At 43.0% G+C, this 24120-nt stretch overlaps 1 protein-coding gene across 1 annotated transcript in view; it reads left to right on the forward strand.

Annotated features, from left to right (window-relative positions):
• PPARGC1A (PPARG coactivator 1 alpha) overlaps window positions 1–24120 on the forward strand; it is a 251353-nt gene that overhangs the window by 115656 nt on the left and 111577 nt on the right. Inside the window, exons 3-5 of the mRNA XM_085642344.1 lie at window positions 5941–6135; window positions 17862–17984; window positions 18674–18890. Coding sequence (XP_085498470.1) covers window positions 5941–6135; window positions 17862–17984; window positions 18674–18890 — 535 coding nt within the window. The remainder of the gene's footprint in view (window positions 1–5940; window positions 6136–17861; window positions 17985–18673; window positions 18891–24120) is intronic.

The raw sequence follows: 24120 nt of genomic DNA on the forward strand, positions 1-24120 counted from the left end.
GATGTGTTCTCCTTGTGTTGCACAATTGCATGTGCTGTCACAATGGACGCTGAAATGTATAACACGCTGCATCTCAGAGCTCTGCATCTCGAACGCAAAGGCCCGCTATCCAAGGCATTTACCAATTGTTTCATTTTTTATGTCAGCCTGCCTGCAGCTATTTGTCTTTCCAGCTTTTAATCCTCAGTTGAGAGACTCTGATTTTATGGAATCCTCCCCTCCTGCACCATTACTTGATTGGCGCGCGGAGGGAGACGCCAGTGAGAGAAAGAGTTATCAATGAGTTATGACAATGTACTGTGTGTGCCTCGTCTGTGTTCTTGGTTCATTTGTCAACACAGAACCTCAGACTCTGAGGTTGATCCAGCGAGAGCTGCTGCTCTCAGCATTCTGGATACAACCCGAGCCCTGCTCCCACCGCCCTCTCCCTTTTATTCCTTAAATCTGGTTCTGGATAAACAGTAATTTACCACAATTAGGAGTAATGACACAGTTAAACATTTTGAAAGGTTATCTCCCAATGTCATTTCGCTCACTAATGCTCTGCGGCTGCCCTGTCACTTGTGAGCAGGCATGTGCTAGCAGGCCAGTCGGCTTCATCTGTGGTGACTTTGATTTATTTGCTCTGTAAATTGGGACTGGTGCATTAATGGGAAGTGACATTAATTGTTTAACAGAGCCATCCCTGCCATATCCATCGCTTTCTCTGGGGTGTCTCATTGTTGAGCTTGTAAAGAACTAATTGGGAGTGCTCTGATGAGGGCCTGCATGCAAGGCGCTCTGCCCATCTGAGCATCAGTGAGGCTGGATGTCTCTTGAAAGCGCTCTAATGGCGCAGATAATGACAGTGTCTGTCCATGCAATAAGTGACTTGGCCAGCTTGGCGCGATAACATTAAGACGGCCCTGTCCAGTTAGCAGATTCAATGCTAGGGCTTTCTCACCCTAGGCGAAGGGTTACTTTACTTCCCTACCCCCTGGCAAATTAGCCGACTTTGCTACGTTGAGGGGCGATCTGTTGCCCCTGCTGATGCCGCTTGGCTGCCCAACTGTTGATCTAGTTCTGCTGAAAACTTGAAAATATTGTTTCAGTATCATGACAAACATTTTGCATATATTTGTTTTTTAATTTGGTCCTTTTTATGATATAGTTCAAATTAAATGTCATGGTTTCTTGTCAAGAAAAAAAAGCACACAAAATGGCTCTACTGCATAATTATTTATGTATGTAGCGGTATTTGTATAGCACACATCTATCGGTAAGCCACTGAGTGATGAGCAGGCAAGAAACCTGAAGTATGGTCCAGGATTTTATACAAAGTGGGAGACAAGTCAGTTCCTGTAGAATTGGGGGTTCATATTGCCTGCAGACGCGCCTTCCGTTTGTTTCTTTGTAAATTATATTTCAGCTCACACTTTCACTTTGAGGAAAGCTGCTGTGAGGTTCCATCAGGTGAGCTGTGTCAGGGCTCACAGGTCAACGACCACCCGGATTGGAGTTGCCAGGGACCTGAACGTCCATATCCCATGGACAGGTCATTGTTGTGTAATAAGAGTTGTGGGATGGTGCGGACTAATCATCGCGATGAAAAGTTGAGGTCTCCAAGAAATCCTCTTGGTGCATTTCTAGTGTTCCTGCAAATTAGCAAGCAAAGGAGATAGACTTTGTCTCACTGTGGCTTGCTGAAACAGCGGGTCAACTCTGTATAAACCACTGTGAAAAGTAAGATATTGTACGGTTGGTAGGTTTCTGCGAACTGCTCAACATAGCAGTTACAAGCAGGCGGGTGTTTGTAAAGGATGATGGGTTATGACTGCTGCCAAGAGGACTGCACCGCCGGCCTAGGGTGGAATGGAAACTGTCTGCCTTCAGACCTTGCTCTCAGCTGAAAATGAATATTTGGATGCACTACGTTGTTATGGACTGCGGCAGGAGTTTCTTTCTTTGAACGCCATGTCCGTCCTGTATCTTCCTGGGAGGCATGGCTTTGTGTATGTAACTGTGAGCAGAAATCTGCTTGTCTGTCTGATCTTCAGAGCAGAAACTGAGAAGGATGGGTAAAAGTGCGGTCCTTCGATGATCATCCAGCCACAGATACTCAAAAGCAGAACAGCGATACTCAATCCGCCGGCGCTTTGAAAATCTCCAGAATGCTTATCTTTATATTTATCTTGTGCGAGGGCATCTGACCTCTTTGGAGAGATTAATAGGCTCACCTACAGTAATATGTGTTCCCTGAGCCCTTCCATACCAACTAAGATGAAGAAATCCTTACCTTTCAAGGATACATATTGTAATAAATGTCTTCCGCTTCTCACAGTGTAAGTGCTTTTGTGTCTATCCCTCTCAGAGCTTCGTTTAGATTGTTATTAGATTTTGAGATTCCTTTTGCTCTGCTAGGCTTCTCTAGGTGGAGAAACCTTTGTCCGGAGGTCTGGCAAGGGCAAAGATGTATCCATTGTCCAGAGACTGTGAAGAAATTTCAAGAATATGGATTTTCGTGTACCCCTTCAGGGTACTGGCAGTCAAAGAGCCTCTTCTACTTCTGCTCTCTCCAGTTTACACTCTTCTTGTGCTTATTGACACATCAAACATTCCAATAACATTCTTAGTCTTCGTTGGATGCAGAACTCAAAAGTGTTCTTCATGATGTTATTTGGGGTTTGGCGCAGTGGTAGTAATGCCTTAAACCAGTGTCCCTCCCATGTCACCAAACCTGTGGTTTCCCTGCTTTATTTATAGTTGGTGAAACTACTGGGTTATTGTTGCTGGAGCCTCCACTGACTTTGCCGGGTTGTAACTATTGACCACACGGTCTGCCAGCCACAGGACCACTGAGTCACAGTGATGGTTGCCTACCTCGCATTCAAGGTGGGACGGCAGTCTCTCTTTTTACCTGTCCATCATAAATGGTGGACATTGGCAGAAAAATTATAAATGGCCCCCACACGCAATAAAAATGCTCCCTGCACATCAGGGACATTCACTTTCAGAGTTTGTGTAATTTGAACCAAAAAAGGGCTTGCGAAATATTTCACTCGCTCTGCAAGCTTCGTTGTTATTAAGAGATCCGCGGTAATGCCCTTCACAGCAGAGAGATCCCCTCCAGGCAGTTGGGATCTTTGAATATGACCATGTCCCCTCTAGCAGGGCAATGAGCCACCCCAGGGCCAAAATAAGGCGATATGACTCTTTCAGTGGTGTAAAGCCTAAGTCTTCCACTGTAAGTATGAAGAACCTAGGGACTCTCCTGTATTGTTTTTACATGCAAAGTTGCTTATGTACCTTGTAAATCTGCTTGATATTAGTATTTCATATTGTTTTATTTTGGGCTTTTATTAGTGCTACCATATCCCCTAGCAGCCACTTTACAACTTTCAGTTTGCATTCGTTCATGTAGAAATATTTGAGACGAGTGTGGAATCTCTTAAAGACATGGGGCCAGATGTACGACCATTGGCATTAGCGACTCGCAAATTGCAAAAAATTGCGAGTTGCAATTTGCAAGTCACTAATGCCAATGTACAATTGCATGCCTCATCAATATTCATGAGGCACTCGCAATTTGCAAGCCAATTGAGAATGGCTGGCCCTCCCAGGTATGGTGGCCTGCGGGGCTCAGCAGACCTCCATGTCTGGGACTGCTTTTAAATAAAGCAGGTTTTTTTAATGCAGCCCATTTTCCTTGAAGGAAAACGGGATGCATTTTAAAAACATTTTTTTTTAAATGAAACGTTTTCATTTCATTTTTTAAGGGCAGGTAGTGGTCCCTGGGACCACTGCCCCTAAAAAATATTTTCCCCTGCATTTGCAAAGGGGAAGGGGTCCCTAGGGGAATGCAACTGCATTACCACCCTCTTGAATAGGGTGGTAAATTGCAAGTGTTTTGTGACCTCAATTGCGGTCGCAAAACATTTTTCCATGTGGTAGCGAATCGGAGTTAGGAAGGGACGCCCTTGGAACGCCCCTTCCTCATTGCGAGTCGCAAATGCTATTTAGCGAGTCGCAATTAAATTGCGACTCACTAATAGGCTTTGTACATGGCCCTGTAGGTTTTTGCATGTGCAAACGGGTCGCTATCCCGTTTGCAGATGCAAAAGGTCGTACATCTAGCCCAATGATTCTATCGCTCTTGCTAGATGCGTTGATCCCATTGTAGCTTATTAGAGTTCTGTTCTTCCATGATTGAAAAGGTAGATCACTTTGTGATTAATTCAAAACAGTCTTCTGTTTTTTGAAGGCCTTTTCTTTATATATTAAATGTCTAACTGGCATGGATGTTGCAAGAGTGCATTAGTTAGAGTCGCCAGAACATCTGTATTATCAGCCATTATACTTGGAGTTCATTTTCAATATAGTTTTTCTGCTATTGTTTATTATTTGTAGTGCATGTCTCCTAGAATCTCCTAATGTAAAACGTACATAGTCAAGTCTGTCAGGAGTCCCTCTTGTCTTCTGAGTATCTACTGAAGCCCATTTCAGTAGCCTGAACCTGCAGGAGATCCTCATGTATAATGTATCGATGCAGCAATATATTTTGCACAGAACTTTTCAGCCCCCTATTTGCTTTTTTTTAAACTTCTTCACCTTGGTGATTTGTGATGCTTGGGCATGCTAAAATTCTGTGCACAGTTGCGCGGTTGACAACTTGGCAACTTCAACCTGGAGAAGTGTGGCTCAATGGTTAGAGCAGCAAACCCTGATGCAGAGGTCTGGCCCGGACCAGGGTTCAATTCCTGCCTCGGTGGGTCTTGGGCTCAATTTCCCCGGACTCGATAATTCTCCCCTCGGTGCCTATTCTAATCATGGGTGCAACTCTGGGCCATAGCTTGCTTAGTATCCACAACGGCCCCAACAGTGCTAGGATGCCTGGCTTCACCTTGGGGGTCCCCAGGAGTGGGCACTTCACAGGGAAAGGCCAGGAAGGGTTCCACAGCGGTATGTGCACAGCGCCTGAGAGACCCATTTGGGGGTGTGCGGAGCGCTATATAAATGCACTACATTTACATTTACCCTTTCTTGTTGTCAGTGATTCGCAGTTTTTTTTGTTTAAGATGTATGTATTTCAGTCCTTTCTGTGTGGTTATTTCAATGATATTGGGTAAGAACAGTTCTCTTAGAACGAGAGCTGTTGAGCATCTGACACGTATTCAATCCTTCTGGATAAATGACATCTGTGCAACAGAAAAGTTTGACGAAAGGGAGAAAGTTAGGGCAAGAAAGCGCGAGCGAGCAAAAAAGAAGGTGAAAGAGTAATACAATGACAAACACCTTTGTCGTATGTTGCCTTATCTGGTTACGAGCATATGATATCTTATATAAACTAACACTGTGACAACATCCGATAAAAACTGATTCTTTGCTTTCATGGGTGTTCGAGAGATAATTTTTACAATGGTTAAGTGAATACATACAAAATAAACATGGCCTGGACAAGGACAACTTCAAAGACAACCTTTATGATACATTGTTTAACAAACACAGGCCTGTCACTCTGCCGTTGTAGTTTCATCACAGTTATTGGCACTTGAAATCTTTGAGATTGTAGCTTAAATACCTTGTTTAATTAGCATGTACATATTGAGACCCATGGCTAGCACTTTGACGCCAAAGCAAAAAAAAAAAAAGAGCAAATACAAAAGGATCAAACTACTTCCTACTTCAGTCTACACATAATTTGATTTCTCACAAATGGAATATAGAAGTTTGTAAGAATTTACTTTAGAAAGTCATTTTTTGTGTATTTATACAGTTTGAATAGCATAGTATCAATACCATGGTCACATCACATGTAGAAGCGATGTACGGTGTAACAATCTATGTATAATTGCTAATAACCTAGTATCCACAATAGCCAAAGAGACATATCTAGGCAGAATAAAGCATTCTTTCTTTGTCCCACATCGAACAATCGTGTGTTTCTCTCTGTTTCTCCTACAGAAGATAGACGAAGAGAATGAGGCCAACCTGCTAGCGGTCCTCACTGAGACATTGGACAGTCTTCCAGTGGACGAGGACGGACTACCTTCCTTTGACGCTCTGACAGATGGTGAAGCAGCCAGTGAAAATGATCCTGGCCTTTCGTATATGCATGACGGTGCCCCTCCAACTCAGGAGGCAGAAGAGCCGTCTCTAGTAAGAATACTTCCTACTGTTTATGGCGAATTGGATGGGCTTCTGGCTGCTCGCTGCATGGGTATGATGAAGTCAAAATAAGGTTGGGGCTTTTGTTTGGGAAGATGGCATCTATAGATCTAATCACAATATGGAATACACTAGCATCTTACATCTAAAGCACAATGAACAGTGAGAACAATGCAGAATTGAGGACAAGTTCTGTGTGTTTGTGATTATATACTGATTGACATTAACCTGAACACTGACCAAAGAATGACTTATGATTATATTTGTGGAGTTCTGCAATTTCAAGTTAAAAATATGATTTGAATGTATACACATTAGTAAGTATGGATAGCGGCTCTCCATTCCGCAAAGGCACACCATTATACGTAGCGGTCCTAAAACTGCCACAGCCTTGCTAAACAGAAGATATCTTCAGATGTGCTTTTTTGTGCAGGTGAATGCCTGAAGTTGCCTCAAAAAAGACTCCACTCCTTACCAATCAGCAGGCCACATGAACACTTCCAATAATCTAGCCGTGAGCACCACAATCCTTTTCAAGTATTTACGTTTTGTTTTCGTAGGTTAATATAGTGAGTCATGATAAAAGGATCCAGCCCTTAAAATGCTAAACATTAGTTAACTAGCATAGTGAGGTAGCACAAGAGAGATGTAGACACAGTGCTCTTGCTAAAATACAAAAGTATATTATTATTTAATATTGAGTACAATAGAAAAACATTTCCACTAATCGTTGGTTCACTGACTGTTGATGTTATAATTTTATGAACTGATAAAGCCTATTATTGAATAAGATAATACGTTGGCTGACCCCAGAGCTTCTAAGAGGCAGTGAATATGCTTCCCAACTTCCATTAGTTGCTGTAAACATTCCAAAATTCTCATTAGTCTCCATGCTGACTACAGGAGACGTGCCCCTGCTGACCATCTGAACATTTGTGATGTTTAACTTGCATCCGAAATACATCAGACATCCCTAAAGAACCTGAAACCTCAGCAACACTGGCTGGCTTTTTTTCTGACTGTACTGGTTATTCCTAAATGGCCATTTGTTTGTCTGAAACCAACAATCTCCTTAACATTGTCTCAATGTGGATGTATATTGAACGCAGAAGCTGGCATAGAGAAACCTTTTATCCTGCTAATTTATTCAATATCTGAACCTGAGAATTGTTTTCTTCAGTTCACTTGTGTGGGAATGACTTTAGACAGACTTGTCAGTTGAGAACAGCCAACGCCTACAAAATGATTCATCATGCTTACATATTATTTCTAGATAAAACTCAAGCAAACTGTTTAGAAATTTCAAACTATCAGCAGCATCTGTGATAGAAGGGCCAGAGGGTGTTATAGAAGGCATAATCAATACCACATGGCATATTAAATATCAAGGTTTAGTTTTAATAATCCTTTGTTCGTAATTTGTTTTCCATTTAGAGATATCCAAGAGATATTCATAGGAATGTTCCAAGTTGTAAATGGCATAGAATTGCCAGACTTCAGGGCATATATGTTTTTGTCAAATGCATCTATCGGTGAGAGATCTGAAGAAGCTTACTCTGCCACAGTATTCAAATCAATACATTATGACTCTTTGCATCTATAGTAAGACCTTCTGACTTCTCAACAAACATGGTATACTGTGGAGGTAATTCAGTGCTATAGCGAGTAAATAATGGGAACCTGACCTACCTTGCTATCTTGGAGAGAGGTCATCGTCTTGTAATTGGTGACCTAGCTCTCACACTGCACAACAAAAGGCAAACAAATGTAGTTAGTGTATCCTCAGTTTGATGTGAGCATCAAGGGCATCCTCAATTAACTGCTACGCAAGTACCAAACCAATGAAACAGCAGTATAGTGCAATAAATTAATAACTTAATCATCCACAGCATATTTAAGTCAAAAGAAAATCTAAAATTAAAAATAATTAAAAATGACAACTTTGATAAAGGGTTGAGAAGTTGTGGCAAAAGCAAATAAACCATCAAAGAAACTCAATAGTGAGAACATTTCTAAGCGGCCTTCAGGTAGACTAGAAAAATCCAGACTACATCTCACCCTTGAGGCCAGCATGTAGTTGCACAATGTGGAGCTTAGTCCTTTTGGCACACTCTACGTTTGCACTTAGGAAAAGATAGAAACAAAAAATGGAACCCAGTGAAGTCTAGACATCTAGTTGAGAGAACTCAGAGTGGATCTAGATCTTCAACGAGTGAACACGGTCAGCCTAATGTTGATCGTTTTCCTAGTCAGAACTTCCCTGTTAGTCTTTACACAATGTTTTACCTCTTAAAATTGCACAGCTGATGTACCTGACAGTTGTATCTGAAGAGTGGTTCACAGAGATCTGAAGAATGCTGAGGAAACCATGAGTAATACAAGAACACCTGATATGAGCTCTGAGCAAAGCAACATATCAAACAAGGTCATGATGGGAGTGCATGTGTATGACTGGAAGCAGATGGTTGTTCCCTAAGTCAACATTTTACATTGTGACATTGAAACATTTACGGAACTCGAAATGTTCCACTGGGGTATTGTCAAAGGAAATATCTGTGACTGGCTTTTTGGGAGTCCCCAATCAACGCCTTCTGCAGTCTTCAAAAGACTCGTACTGGAAAAAATGTGTGTGGCTATCTGATGAAGTTGCATCTTTCCTAGACACAAGCCCAAGAAGCTCCCTTAACAGTAGCTATTGTCCTGCAAATCATGCACAATATCAAATACCAAACTATTTAAAAAATTAAACAACTATTCCCTGATGATTTGTAAAATCAATAAAAAGAATAAACAGCATTTTTAAGAGGACTCAAATGCATCACAGTCTATAGGAGGTATAACAGTAGTGAAAAAGTTTAAAAGTGCCCTTCAGTTCTTAAAGCACAAGTAATACATTTATGCACATTATATCCAAGACTCCTAGTTAACTGGGTAGCACACGCTCTGGAACCACAACACCTTCTTCGAGCAACGACTTGAAACAGCTAAGCTCCTCCAGCTGGCAAATCAAAATGTGTGCAGCAGTTTAAGTCTCTACAAACAGTAACAGCCAAATGAAAAAACTTTTTACCATAGATCTGATCCAAGCCTATGAGCCGAGAGTCAATCAAGAGTTCAGAAAAGCTCATCTTGATGGCCCTCTATTGGCATACAACAATTCGTCATAGCCACTCCTATAAAAAGTATCTTTTATGTTCCAGTTCCAAATATATGGAAAAGTGGCTGAGTAGAGGCGGTTACAAACACTGGGATACCGTTGGTAATGAAAAATAGCAACCTTCTATACCAGTTTCACCACTATCATTTATGTTTCCGACAGTATGATGCTGCTCTTGCCATAATAGCATGGTCTGGGACAGAACAATCTCTTGAAGTACCATGCCAGAGCTTGAATCAACATAGTGGATTTCCAAAACGAGAGGCAGAGCTCTCTACAGTGCCTGAAAACTTCCCTCACTCAATCGTAGAGAAACCAACGCAGTCCTGTAAGAGAAAAATAAAATAATTTTTCTCCCTGTAAGAATAACAGGCAGTAACTTTTTCCAGCTAATGGAGAGAGTGAGCCTGGAGTGGCAGCCTGATAGAGCTGTCCTTCTGACATGGAACTGGACATAAGACCACCTGACAAATACTAGGTGTTCCTATACAGATCCATCCCCTTACCCTGACATTTTATTAAAGGAAGCAATTTAACAGTGGAAATAGTTGAGTTTGAATCAGGGCTAGTGGTGCATGTCAATTGGAATATATCATCAGCCAAGGAGATATAATATAGCCTTATAGCCCGCCGTAGCGGGATATACCGGCTATTAAAGACCCGCTTCCACGTTAAAGGCCCGAGCCGATGGCGAGGGACTTTAACGAAGGGCTATAAGGCTATTAGAACATTCTGCCACTAGAGGGCAGAATGTTCTAACAAATTAAACAAAGGCTTCTAGAAGCTCGAGGGGATTTAAATCCCCTCGAGCTCCGAGAGGACTTTGTAACACATTGGAATGTTGCTCTGCGGGCCTTTACCGGCCTGTAGAAGCAGGGAGCACTCCATTGTCTATAATGGAGCTCCCAACATTCCAATGTTCTAATAATCCTGAAAACATGTTATACTTTTGTCTTAATGGCATTCACCTAACTCTAGTTTTGAATTACGCATTTGAGTTATATTTCCATGTTTAGTCACACAAATATATTTCTGGATGATAGATAGTAATATCAATCCTAACAAATCCATGACTGGATCATATGTGTAACAGTACATGGCAGTCTATGCTCTTAAATATGCATGTTTCCATAATGTCAGATAAATTGATCAGTTGCATGGACAGCAATGGGAGCATACAGTAGCTGTTTAGCAGTTCTTTGGCCACCACAACATAGAGGCATCAAAGCAAAGATAAATGGATGAAAGAGAATATTCTACAGTGATTGTTTTCAACAAGTAGTTAATGGATTCCATTTTCAAAGGCATTGTGCAGTAAATATGTTAATTAGTTAATGAGTGAACAAATCAGCATGTATTCACCTAGCTATCACAGAAATCTATCCATCATTGTGAATTTGAAGTCACCTAATAGAAAAGTCTCATGCTGCCTCTCTTTCTATACCTTGACACTGTGCCGCCCTGCCTCAACACTCATGGTACAACAAGATGTAATATGAGACTGCCCCTTTAGGATAAAACTAAAATTCCCTTGTCTTACTGTTTGCCATCATCTTTCACAAACATCAGCTAATTTTAATACGAATGAATAAACTGTTAAATGGGCTTCAAGTATAGGATAGTATTTTTGGGACATTTTTACATTTAAAAGAGAAGCCTATACTTGTAGAACAGTACCCCACTAGGGGGACTGTTGTTGTGCCTGGTGCTATCTGGAAAGAAATTCCACAAACATAATATCTTACCTGCACACATTGTACTCCTTTCACTTCTGATGTCTCAATTAGTTCAGCCTGATTTAGTGGCAGAGGGTCAGAGATAGATGATTATGAGAACATTGATATTTCTATTTCCTCCCAAGAATAATACAAATATTCCCTCCGTGGCCCAGGAGAGGCAATCCCAAATTTGTGTTCTATATTCAGTATGCCAAATTTGATATTTTAAGCTGTTAATATAGCCTTATAGCCTACAGCTAATGGCTATACTGGTTGCCGAAGGTACTGAACTTGAGTTATAGGACCGATTCACAGGCAAGGGGCCCATAACGAGAGTGAGGGCCTTTAACAACATGTATAACCTGAGGCAGAAGGGCTATAACTATATTATTACATTCCATCCACTAAGGGTAAAATGTTCTAAATCAAAAAGGGAGTAACAGAAAGACAAACATTGAAATGTTGGAACAGAAGGCTTATACCAGCTTTTATAAGCCCAGAACCACTTAATTGTCTTCAGTGGAGTTCTCAACATTCCAATGTTTTATTATAGCCTGGTAGTTCTTCTGCCTTGGGCTAAACCGGTTGTCAAAGGCTCTCTCCCTCATTATAGACCCAAGCCACATGAAGGGTAGGGCCTTTAACAACCCGTATAGGTGGCAGAACTTGGAGCTCAACAAGATGGCGGCTCTCTGATTAGACTCCGCTTCTCACCAGCCATCCCTTCTCGCATGCCCATTCTTCGGGTGCTCTGAGCCACACCCCGTTTGCGGCAGAGGTACCTGGCCTGGGCGTACTCACTCTGATCTTACTCCAGAGCTGTGGTGGTGCAGAGACGAGCTAGTACAAAGTGCTGCCTGTCTCGTCCGCCCGGTCTTGGGGTGCACCGAGCCAGGCCTCACTTGCTGCGGAGGTCCCTGTCGGGGCCGCCCTCACCCTGATCTGAGTCCGAGGCCGTGGGGGTGCAGAGACTAGCAGGTGTAAAATGCGTCCTATGGACGTGGCCGCAGCATCTTCCTTTTACTGAGTCAGCCCGTATAGGCCCGTCAGAAGCCCCAGTACTTCTTTTGGCTAATGGAGGCCCGGGGTGATGCCTAAGATCACTGCCAAGGGGCTCCTGAGCCTTGCCCTCAGGTGATGTGCTGTGCTGCCCTTCCCTGCCAGGTTGTGATTATTTGGCCCCTGCAGCATACGCTTTCATCACGGGTCACCCTGCCTCCCTTGGCCTCCCACGTAGATGGTAGGCCAAGAGCTCCCCTTATCATCGACAAGGACCTACCATTGCTGCTTCTGCTGCCCATCAACCCTCCTTGCTTGGGTGACAGGGGTGGGAGAGGAGATCAAGGACTCGCCCCCATTACCGGAGGCACTGCTGCTCCCCTCCCATCACTGCCTCTCTTTGCCTGTGGGCCCCCTTTGCTTAATTGGCATGGGTAGAGAAGGGGGGGCAGTACTCAGGGCTGCCACAGAGGATGCAGCTGCAGCTTCCCCTCACCCTCATCATTGTCTCTGCTCATCTCTTAATGCTGTGGAGAGCACCAGATAACCCTTCTTCACCATGGGGCAGTAAGTTGGAGGTCTTTCCATCCCTAGCTGTTGTTTGGACATAGCTCTGAATTTTGATTGTGAGGTGTCCCCCTCCTACCTTCTTAGGTTTTCTGCCCATGCTTCCCACAACTGGGGGCCCACCCTGTGACATGGGGATCTCCTAGGTCTGCGTTTCTTGGATTTTTGGTGGCTGATCATTGTGGAGTGTGTCTTGGAACCTCTGGTGCCTGTGCTTGCAGTGGGGCTGCAGGCATGCCACGTACAACAGTCTCTCTGGGAGGGGCCTGTTGATCAAAGTTTGGACTTTGGAGCAGCAACCACAGACCCCCACACTGTGCCTGAGGTCCGGACTGTCACCCTTATTCTCAGTCATCCGTGAGTGCATCCCTGTGTTCTTGCATCCAGCCTCCACCCCTTCCCTTCCATATTTTGACATTCCAACCACTGGTTTGCCAACTACTCTACTTGGAAGCTGTGAGACACTCCCAATCAGCTCTGAAAATGAGACTTTCGAGGTCTCCCAAGCTTGAAGACCAAGAAATGGAGGCGCTTCTTATGGAGATCTCATCCATTGGGTCCACCCTCATGGCGATGGATACAAAAATGTCCTCCCTCCCATCAGAGGGAACATCTATCATAGAGGATATGGTAACGATCAGTACTCGCCTGGATGGCGTCGACAATTGCCTGGATGCCGCTAAATACCAGTATTAGTGTCTCCTGGACTGGGGCCATGATATTGACATTCTCTACCGGAAGATGACGAATTTGGAGGACAAGTCGAGAAGAGACAGTTTGAGGATCTTTGGTGACCTAGGGGATGCGGAACAGTCAGAGATGATCGCATACTTAACATCCATGCCCCCAGATCTTCTCCACCTGCAATTCTCGGAACCCGTTGAGCTCCATCAGGTGCACTACAACCAATCCTGCCTCGCCTCTAAAACTAACTCTCCCCGACCAATCATTGCCTATGCGTTGCACCACGAGGACACCTTGGTAATTCTACAGGCTACACAATTGGTCTCGAAACCCCTCCTCCTTGGTGGTAACAGGATCTTGTTTGCTGCTTACTATTCAGGGGCGACTAAGGCTGAAGCACCAGGATCAGAAATATGACCTTCTCGATCTGGCCAAGATGAAGGCCACCTATGAGGGGCAGACCCACCCAAACTCTGTAGCTTATGCCACGGGCGGCAGCCCACTCTCCCCCTATTCACTGAATTGCTTCTGGCATATCAGATAGTAGGTTAGAAGATGATCACATATACTTTAAAAAACACAACTACATATCTTTGAGGTGGTCTGGTGTGCTTTTGTGTTAGGGGTGTTGGACTCTTTACCCCAGCCACCACTACAGACTGTGTTACAAAGATTCTGTCTCCTTAGCCTCGCCCCCGGTAGTTTACCCTGGTTGGCCTCTGTCATCCCACAGACACTGTTTGGCGCTCTGACACATCTGCTTCTTGTACGGCCGTTCTCCCCTCTTCCCATACTCCTCTGTTCCGCCCACTCACCACCTTTTTTTACTACTAGTGACGCCTCATCTGCCTGAGTGGGGTTCCCTATCATACTCAGTCCCCTTTCCACCCAAGGACATGGTCTTGTTCCACTTATGCTGGTTGGTGGGGGACATCTAAACACCCACCCTGTTTAGCACAAGTGCATTGTCGTTTTCCTGCTCTCCTCATCCTATTAACTGCTGGGTTTCCCGAGCTCCCCGCACCCCATTTTCCTCCTCTTTACTCTATACCTTGACATGTGGCACTGTGTGTCATGCATTTTATCTATGCCTATCAGATTGTCTACTTGTACTTGTATATTGCACATTGCTGAATTCTCAATAAATAAATGTTGCAGCAAAAAAGAAAGTTTAGCCAGAGGCAGAAGGGCTGTAAGGCTATTAGAACATTCCACCCACTAAGGGTAGAATGTTCTAAATTAAAAAGATAGAATCATGAAGACAAACATTGGAATGTTGGATCTCCGGGCTTTTACCAGCCATTATAAGCCCAGCGCTACTTGAATGTTTTCAATGGAGCTCTCAACATAACAGTGTTCTAATCAGAGATTTAATGTAAGTTAAGCATGAAAAAGAATCATTCAATACAAATGCATTTATATGTTGTTCAGGGCGGGCTGATGAGGAAAATCACAGGAAGAGTAGAAAATGTACTTAACCATTTATGAATTCATTCCCAGGACAAGTATTAAAGCTCATTAAAGCTGCAAAGTAAATATCTCACCACTCTTGAGGATTGCCTTTCTGCCACTAGCGATATAACGATCAGTCTTTGCTGTCAGCACTTCTGAGACTGGAGCACCAGCAGCCACATTTGAGTTGTTAAACTACTGCAGTTATCACTGGTTATTTATGAAAGATGATGTACATTGGATGATATGTGATTTATCCTAAAATTGAATTTCACATGGCTAAATAAGCTGGTGGTATAGTCTAACTCAGTGGGTAAAGTTATCTTTCTGTTGTGTAACAAGAGCACTCTTGACTGCCAGGAAGCACAATCTTTTTTCACTCTTTTGGTTTCACATTTGACTTCAGAAAGGATTGCTATATTGGTTAGTCAGTACACTTACATTTGTATTTCTTGAAATGTGCTCCATAATGAAAATAAAAAAGAGGTGTTAGTTAAAATCAGTGTGTGGCATATCATTTATTGTGTGGGAAATATAAGAGGAGATTCCATACAGTGCATCTATTACTCTTAATATTTATCTGAGTACCTATAGGAATGACAACATGTTTGTGTTACTTTTTTCTGTGGACGTTTTGGGGAACTTGTTGAGGGGTGTGATTCAATTCACAAACTGACGCAGGAAATGAGAAAGAAAGAACATAACAGCATGTAGTCCCACTTATTTCCTCATTTCACTGCAGTGTGTTTCCTATCTAAGTGAGTTGTCATTAGTGGTGTGAGTATTCACAGGTGTGGGTCTCTTGCTGTCACTGATGAGGCCAACATGGCTGAAAATATCTGGGGTTGCTTATGTTCCCATTCAGAGATGATGGTCCTTCTATTTCATGATGCACTGTTTCTGTTGGCGCAAGAACAAGGATAGTTTTGCATATGATTGGTTCCCTTCGCAATGGAACAAACTAGCAAAGAAGAGTGTAGGATGCACTGAGTAATTACCAGTGGTACAGACAAACTCAAGAGTTTCTGTTGTCCTTTTTATGTTGTCCAAGATGGTGATGACTTTTACATAGCCTGTATTTCAGACGTGTCTTAGTCTCTTTTGAGTCATGGACACATCTCTGTGGGCATAGGTAGAGGGTCCTGTGTCATGCTTGATAAATTATGTGTACAAATAAAGTGATGGATTGAATGGTTGAGTTAATCTGTCACTGGTAATCACTCAGGCTCCATCTCACTCCACTGGTATTTTTCACACGATACCGCCTCAGTTTGGAACCAGTCATATACAAATCAGTTTTGATCCTGCTCCAATAGGAACATCCCAGCCCGAACTGGCAGGCCAAGTTATCCGTGAACTGAAACACAAGCAACCCAAACTGATCTCACTCAGTTTTTTGGCCCCTCATTCAGTTTAGCCTGGTTCCAGTTACACAGCGAGCATATTGCCTATGTCTGGGCATACCCATCACAATTAGGGTATCACACTAAATTATACAAAAAAGTGCTGGATGGAATGCTTGAATTAATCTCAGCATTAGTGGCCCCTCTGCTAAGGTGGAGAATCATGCCCAACTGTTTTTCAGCAGTGCAAAAAAGGAAAAATAAAATTATACGTTATCATTTTATTTTTCAGTTTGAGACAGGTTAGGGCGGAGTGGGCTGGGCTGTCAAAGGTGGGGGAGGAGGAAATATGTGCACTTAAGTGCGCATGAATGTTTGGCTGGCCATCTTGGGCCGGCCAGACAGTCATGCACAATTAGCATGTTCTCCATCTGGCTGTATTGCACAGTCTGGGTGGAAAACATATACAGGCTCCCACTCCCGGTCTGAGCGCCGAACCAGGATGCTCAGACCAATTACGACACTGCTGTCATGCTGGTGACAGCAGCGTCGTGATTGGCTTAGGGGAGCCTGTTTGCTTCCTGCTTCTGAGATTCAGGAAGAGAAGCGGAGGAGAGACAACTAAGGAGAGACAGCGACAGTGCTGAGGTAAGTGTTATATATTTTTCACCCCGCCACCCCTGAACTGTAGCAGGCGCTACTGAATCTTAGCCACTGGTTATTACTCGGGGCAGCATTCCACTCCATCATTAATTTTGCACACCATGCCACCTCACTTTGGACACAGCCATATGCAGATCATTCTTGACCCTGCTCATGCATGAATTCCCAGTTTCTTCCTAAACTGGAACACTACCAGTCCAAGACTGATATCGCCATGATTGGGGCCCCTCTGGCATGGGGCCTGAGTAATTATCAATGACTAAGATTAATTCAAGCATTCTGTCCATATTTTTTTATACTTCAGTGGGGCACCCTAAGTACGATGGGTATGCTGAGGCGTGGCTCCCATGCTCGCTGTGCCACTAGAAGCAAGCTACTCCTGACTGAAGAGACCCATTCAGAGCATAACCAGTCATGAGTTGCTTGTATTGCTGTTCTTGCAGTTTGGGCTGGACTGTCCTGATTGGAGCAATGTCAAGACTGAATCCCACATGGCTCAGTCCAAACCAAGGTGGCATGGAGTACAAATATATGACGAGCTGTGATGCGGTCCTGAATAATTAGCAGTGGCTGAGATTAATTCAAGCATTCCATTCATCAGTTTTTCTGTATATTTCAGTGCAATTCCCTAAGCGCAATGGGTTTGCCCAGACGTGGGTCCCGTGCTTACTGTGCCACTAGAACTGAGGTGCACCCAACTTAAGAGCCCTAATCAGAGCAGAACATGTCTTGGGTGAGTTGCTTGTGTTCAGGTTCAGGGAGGGCCTTCCAATGCGAGGCCGACTGCGCCAACTGGAACAGGGTCAACCCTGATTTTCATAAAGCTGGATCAAACCTGAGGTGGTATGGTGAGTAAAACATGGATGTACTGGGATGCAGCCCCAGGTGATTACCAGTGGCTGAGATTAACATCAGGGCCTATGTTCCTATTGACAAAAGAAACTACAATGCAATCTCGTTTGCTCATACATTTAGGAAACTGAAAGGTCGAGCGAATCGCTCTACGTTTAATCTGCACTCTGCAGCACGTTGATCGAGTTAATTTTAACAAACTATGCTAAAAATTCAAACAAGTCGCGTTGATTCTGGGAGGTGTATAACTTTCCCTTTTTTGCTTCCATGATATGTTTATAGCTTAAGAAGCTCTTGCTGGCTCCAGCCAACGCTCAGCTGAATTACAATGAATGCCGAGGCCTCAGTATACAGAACCATGCCGCCCCTAATCACAGGATCAGAACAAGCCCGGCGGTTGTTAAGGTAGGAACATAATCTTTTCTATGAGGTGAGGAATGTAAGAAGGCCTTTTGTACTTTCAGCAACAAGAGTAGGAAGCCAGGCTGCGTACTTTGTAGGTTCTGTGCTGCTTCTCACTGTGAAACGCCAGTACATCTTAAAGCACGTTCCAAAAAGGGTTGGCTGCTTGTAAGCTCTGAATAGACCTCTTCATGGCCGCGGTTTCTTGGCAGGGGTGAATGGCTGTTCTCCTAGCTGTTGCCGTCCACCCGGTTTAGCGACGCACCGGATAGCTGTGCGGTTATAAAATCTGTTGACGAGTATGCTTTACGAGGGGCCGAAGATGCTGGCGGGCTGTCATACCAGCTGCCACGTGAGCCAAAACGCGAAGAGACGTTCCCGCCATCTTTTTCCAGCGCCTCTCAAACAAAGCCTTGCTTTGCTGTGCACAGTAACTGAGCTTGAGTTCTCAAAGTCAGCTGAATTAACGGTTGTTGCCATCTGTTTTTCAGTGTTGTCTGCAAAAGATTTTTAGGTGCCACTGAAGAGGATGGGAAAAGATGCAGGACGCCCCTTTGTTTTGTTCAGTGCTGTTACTCAAAGTCACTAGACTAGTCTGGAGTCATTTAAAAGAAAGCTTCGTTTAAACTCTGAAAAAATATTGTGTTTGCAGATTGTGAATTTTGTCTTTTCCTTGTTCTATGGTTTTTAAGGTCGAGACCCCGTGGAGCAGTAAGTCGAAATCTGCCTGTCAGCAGCAAAAGCTGCCAAGGCGCCCCTGCTCCGAGCTGCTGAAGTACCTAACTGCAAATGACTACTCTCCGCAGCCCAAAGCAGCCGAGAACAGGAGTAGCGGCGGCAGGCACGACAAAAGCACCTCCAAAAAGAAATGCCACGCGCACGCGCACACGCAGTCACATCACCTGCCAGGTGGGTTGTGGACCTAAGAACATTATTTGATGAAAAAGATCCAAAATTGCCGAGCTGCTCCTACCCCTCAATATAGATTTTCCTTCATCAATGTGTACGCCTTTGAGAAAACAAGTGACCTGCTGCGGGCTCGTCCCAGTTGGACAGCAATGCAGATATGAGGCTAAAACATACTACAACATTTTGCATTCTGGATCAATTATTATGTCCTTTTTTACGAGAAGGAGATATTCTTTCTGCAAAATACAGAAACAGTGTTTCCTGCTTCTTCACATGCATTTATGTTTTTATGTCAAAAAGTAAAGTAGTACAGAAGACCAAGCAGGCCTCATTTTCATTCTTCTGCAGCATTATTTTTTAATTAAACATCAAACGCAAAACCACAAGAAAAAAGGCTTTAGGCAGTGTGGGGGAGAGGGGTTGGTGGTGGAAAGCACCATAAAAAAAAATTGAATACAAACATGATCACTGCTTGGGGCAAGTAGTAATTGTGAGTATTTGATAAATCGGGTATGGTCGAAAAACAAAACTGACATCCACCCCTCCTCAGCCCTGGACTGCGGCATCCACTGCCAATGAATAATGCACGTGTGCTTGGAGGAAAATGACAGCTACAAGTGCGACTTTTTCATCCAAAAGCACATCTCACGTTATGACTGACTCTCATGAAGCCATACCATCCTTGAAGTAATGTACATGTCAAGAAGAACAAACCAAACAAATAACTGCTGAAATGACCTGCTGGTGATGCTAAGCGTCAGGTGTTGAACATTAAATCAGGTTTGGACACAAAACTTGTGGATTCCTGCAGCTTTGACAAAACAATCTCATGAACAGGCTGGGCAAGAAGACTCCTTTAAGGGTGTCATTATGTCAGTCAAAGCAAAACAAATGATACATTGTAATTGCCACATTTCTATTGTGTGGCGTATTTTGGCATCTCATGGGTGTAGCAGTTGTTTTGAAGACCTGAACTTAGATTCCAAAAAGTGTGTGATCGTGCAGAATCATCATGCACATTTTGTGCCATAGTATTTTGAACTATACTTGGCATTTATATGTTTGGTTAGTGTAAGAAATCAGGTGAATATAGTGTATACATGAACACCCGTAAAAGAACATGTCTATATACATACATACATCTCTACACAGTTTCCTCTTTAGCTGTTCACACTTTGGGGCAAGTGCCATGCCTGCAAAAGCAAGATTGATGCAGTAATGTACCCTGTCTCACTTCAGCAGTGCCATGAATTCTCTGATTTGGTGATTGTGACCAGCTGAGAGCATAGACCACACAGTAGCAAAACTTCCATGAATCACTCTTAGATGAACCCACACACGGGTCAACTGCTCGACCACACCTGTATTCCACTCTTCTTGGAAAGTTGGCTCGCTCCTTCTCTCTTCTTCCAGGCTGGACCTGCCAAGTGTTCCAGGATATAGAACAGCTCTTCCTTCAGAGCAGATGCCCCCTCACATCTGGGTAGGTGGCTATCAGGGAGACATCAACTCTGGTTGCACCGTAATTATCTGGGTTGCACCCCCTCCTCGGTCGAAGAGAACTTGGAAACGGAACAAGTGGGTTAACAGCTCCCACTCCTATACAGGTACAGCAGACAGGAATGTGTATTCTCTGTTTGTACTTTCAAAACCGGTTTGGGTCAGTTCTTCTTTCATGTGCGCCTCTCAGGCTATTTTTCAGACTCACATTTGTTTAGAGCGATGCTCCTCAGCGCTGGGTCATCACCAGCCCGGAACACTCATCTAACAGTAATCAGAAATTGAGAGACAAAAGTCTAAGCCCTTCCTAAAGAATCCATCACAGTCTTACAACAGGAACTGCAGCCCCATCGTTTATTGCTATCATCCACCAAATGGCAGTACTCAGTGAGACTAATTATCAGCTCTCTGCAGCAAAAGGACCTAATTGCATTTCTAAATGGAGCTTATCTCCTCTTCCTCCACTTCATTGCCTAGTTCTCCTTCTTCCTTTTTTCGAGAAAGTAACCTAATCTCTATCTTGTTCACATGCACAGGCTAGAGGCTTCCAAAATGGAACCCACAGGCCTCCTTCACTCTGGTTCACAAGCAAACCATACACAGACACATTTATATACACGCACTCAGGATATTAACTCAAAGGTTCATATTCACCTGTTGCAGCAGAACTTTACACGAGTGGACAAGTAGACCAATTTTCTTCTGACACAGAAAGAAAAGATTTGATCACACTGGGATCAATATAAAACATGGTAAAACACTGCGCTATGTGTTTGAACCCTGTAACAGGAACATTAGTCTCAAGTCACTAGGGAATGAGCACTTTGTGAGCTCCTCCAGGTCAAGGTCAGGTCGAGTATAGGTCCTGGACTGGAATTATATCCAGTGACAGGCCTAGACATTAACACAAATGCAAGATTAGCTTGAGATTGGGGCCAGAAATCCAAAAACCCAGATACCCGATTCTCAAGTTGGGCACTCAGCAGGGGACACAACTGCATACCAGGCCAAATCTGCAAGCTTTGCTATTTCAGCTCTCTACATTGCTTCCCTTTTGTACTTTGTTTCAATAATCAGGTCATCTTTTGCAAGAATGGGTTCTATCACTATTACACAGTCAGCTGTCTTTTTGCTAAAGTTGGAGTTTTTGAGGTTTTGGTGACGATTCGTACTTTACTGAAAAGCAAACTAAGGGGCCAGATGTTGCCATTTGCTCTTTGACCACAATAAATTCACCCATTCTTATTCATTCTATTATCTTGACCATCAGTGTGACTAATTTATCACCAATATCGATGGTACACTTTCCGAGGAAGACATTTCATGAACCCTTTCCTAAGACTGCCTTTGAAGAGCCACCCAGCAAACTCATCAAATCCACTGGTTTCTGGAATAGATTTGATCCTGTTTTGATGATTAATCTAGAGTATTGGGATCCTCTGTACATTCTACATGATGTTACATTGATATGTGAAGGAACCATACTGGTGGAGATTCTAAAATTATTATAAATTTGAAATTTGTATAGCTGCCTGGCACCAAGTAGAATATTCACGACAGAATGATCTCAGCTTTGTTTCAGTTCGTCCGATGGCCATATTTGAGGCAGTTCATTGCTAGAATCCTGACAGTTTTGAGAAAGGCTCCATTTCTCAGAGTTTACTGTTTGATCTGCTGATGATACATATGTTTCTAAGATTCTATCCATTATGGTTCTAATGTCTGTGAGTTCCAGTTATCATCAGCTACATCATCAATCATTTTACAAAATAAGACTCCGATGCTGGTATTGACCACACCAACTTCTGTCCTTTTTGTCTGGCCTGCTACTGTAGGATCCCTTTTGTGAGAGTTAAATACCTGCGGCTCATCTTCAGTGACCTTTCCTCTGCTCCTCAGTGGCTAATAGTGTCTAGTTTATGCTGCCCATGCAAAATCGGTCCAAGTCTTCACCAGTAGGATAAGGAGCATCTGACTATAACTTTGAAAATTGTATGCCTTGATTACTACAATGTATCCTACACTATCCTTTAAAGAAACACACTAGCAAATTCACTTAGACTGTACAATCAAGCAGCTAGAATTTACCTAAGCCTCTGTCAACTAAATTGCTATAAACCAGGGTTGAAGGTACTCAACTGGGTGCCATTTAGGTTGCCGATTACCTTCAAGAGTTTTTTAACCCTGCAATAGGGCATACCTTGGTGCAGTTCTACGTTTTTGAAAAATCTGGTCACAGATTACATCTCGCTAAAGTCCTCTGTTCAACCACTGTAAAACTAATTAAACAATAGACGTTGAAAGATTAAAGCAAAGAGGCCTATTCCTGGGAGCACAGTCTCAGACTATGGAACAACCTGAATTTTAAGTGAAGGGCAGGCCCCAACATCTTTCATTTCAGGAAACCCTTGAACATGGAACTATTCAGGTTGCCATTTGACTGAATATCTGTCATCTAGATAGCAATGGGCTAAGGAATAATTTATATTCCATTCTTCATCCAGTTGCTCACTAATTACCTCTGTTAAGTTCTTGTCACCACTTTGCAAACAATGTTTTCAAATGTTATTTGAGACCCTGACTTATTAGCGGGGCCTAAGCATCTGTCCTTGAGTGAGTGTGAAGAGGAGCCATGACAATCCACTCCCTCAACAATGGAATTAAGTCGCACTTTCCACTCTATGTATGCATATATGGTTTACTCCATTGCATTTTTCATGTGAACTTGTTTACAAAATATATTTCAAAGCACACCCAGAATGCAAGAGCTTAAATTTACCCCGTAAGTTCGAATCCCATTCAAGAGGCAATTGTGGCTTTTAGAGAGCTTCTTCTGTGTGTTAAGGAGTTGTTACATGAAATATGTGATGCTCTTAACAGTGTTTTCTCCTGCCGTTTTTTCTCTTCTGTGGTAACACACTGGAATATAACCTTTACACTGTAGAATAAATGCACTTTTTAGTACAGTTGTTCTAAACAACATTTGTTTACTAGGCTGCATTTATTTTCACTGTCATGGCAGAAAATAAATATATATACATACTATATATTTTTCAGTGAAAAAGAAAAGGTTAAAGTGAAGTTTGTACATCTGGCCCCATGAGGCTCATTAAAAAGAAATGTTGTTTATTGTGAAACACAACCATGCACAATGTTACAGGTCACTCACTCATGGTAACATGAATTGGGAAAAATATCCGATCTATGTAAGTTTTGTTCTTCAGGGGGAGGTTTAGCAGCAGGTATCACTCTGGGCCACTATGCTTGTAAGTTCTGTATCTTCAGAACAGGCAGGTAATGTTCAAAAGTTTTCAATAGTTGAAGACACTCTGATCTAGAACCAACCCTGTATATCAAAGTAAATATTAGTGATGGTGAAGAGAGCAGTTTAATTGCTGCAATCTGAGCATTGTTTGTACATCTTTCTACCATACTGGGAGCTAAGAGTTTCAGTCATAACTTGAAGGAAGGTTATTTAGTAGCACTTTGAACTTCCATAGTGAATGCACCTAAAGTCAATCCCATTCATTGTGTGTATATGTGTGTGTTTGTAAGTTTGTGTGTGTACGTTCACACACTCAAAATGCCCAGTTCTTCTGTGTGTAGCAATGCATTTTGATGTAAACCCAAACTATCATACAATGCATTTCCACAAAGTCCTCATAAAACAGAATGAATGATACGTTCCACCATCTTTGTAACTCTCCATTGTCAAAAGCCTCAGAAATTC

Source organism: Triturus cristatus, chromosome 2_2 (genome assembly GCF_964204655.1).
Source record: "Triturus cristatus chromosome 2_2, aTriCri1.1, whole genome shotgun sequence".
NCBI lineage: Eukaryota > Metazoa > Chordata > Amphibia > Caudata > Salamandridae > Triturus > Triturus cristatus.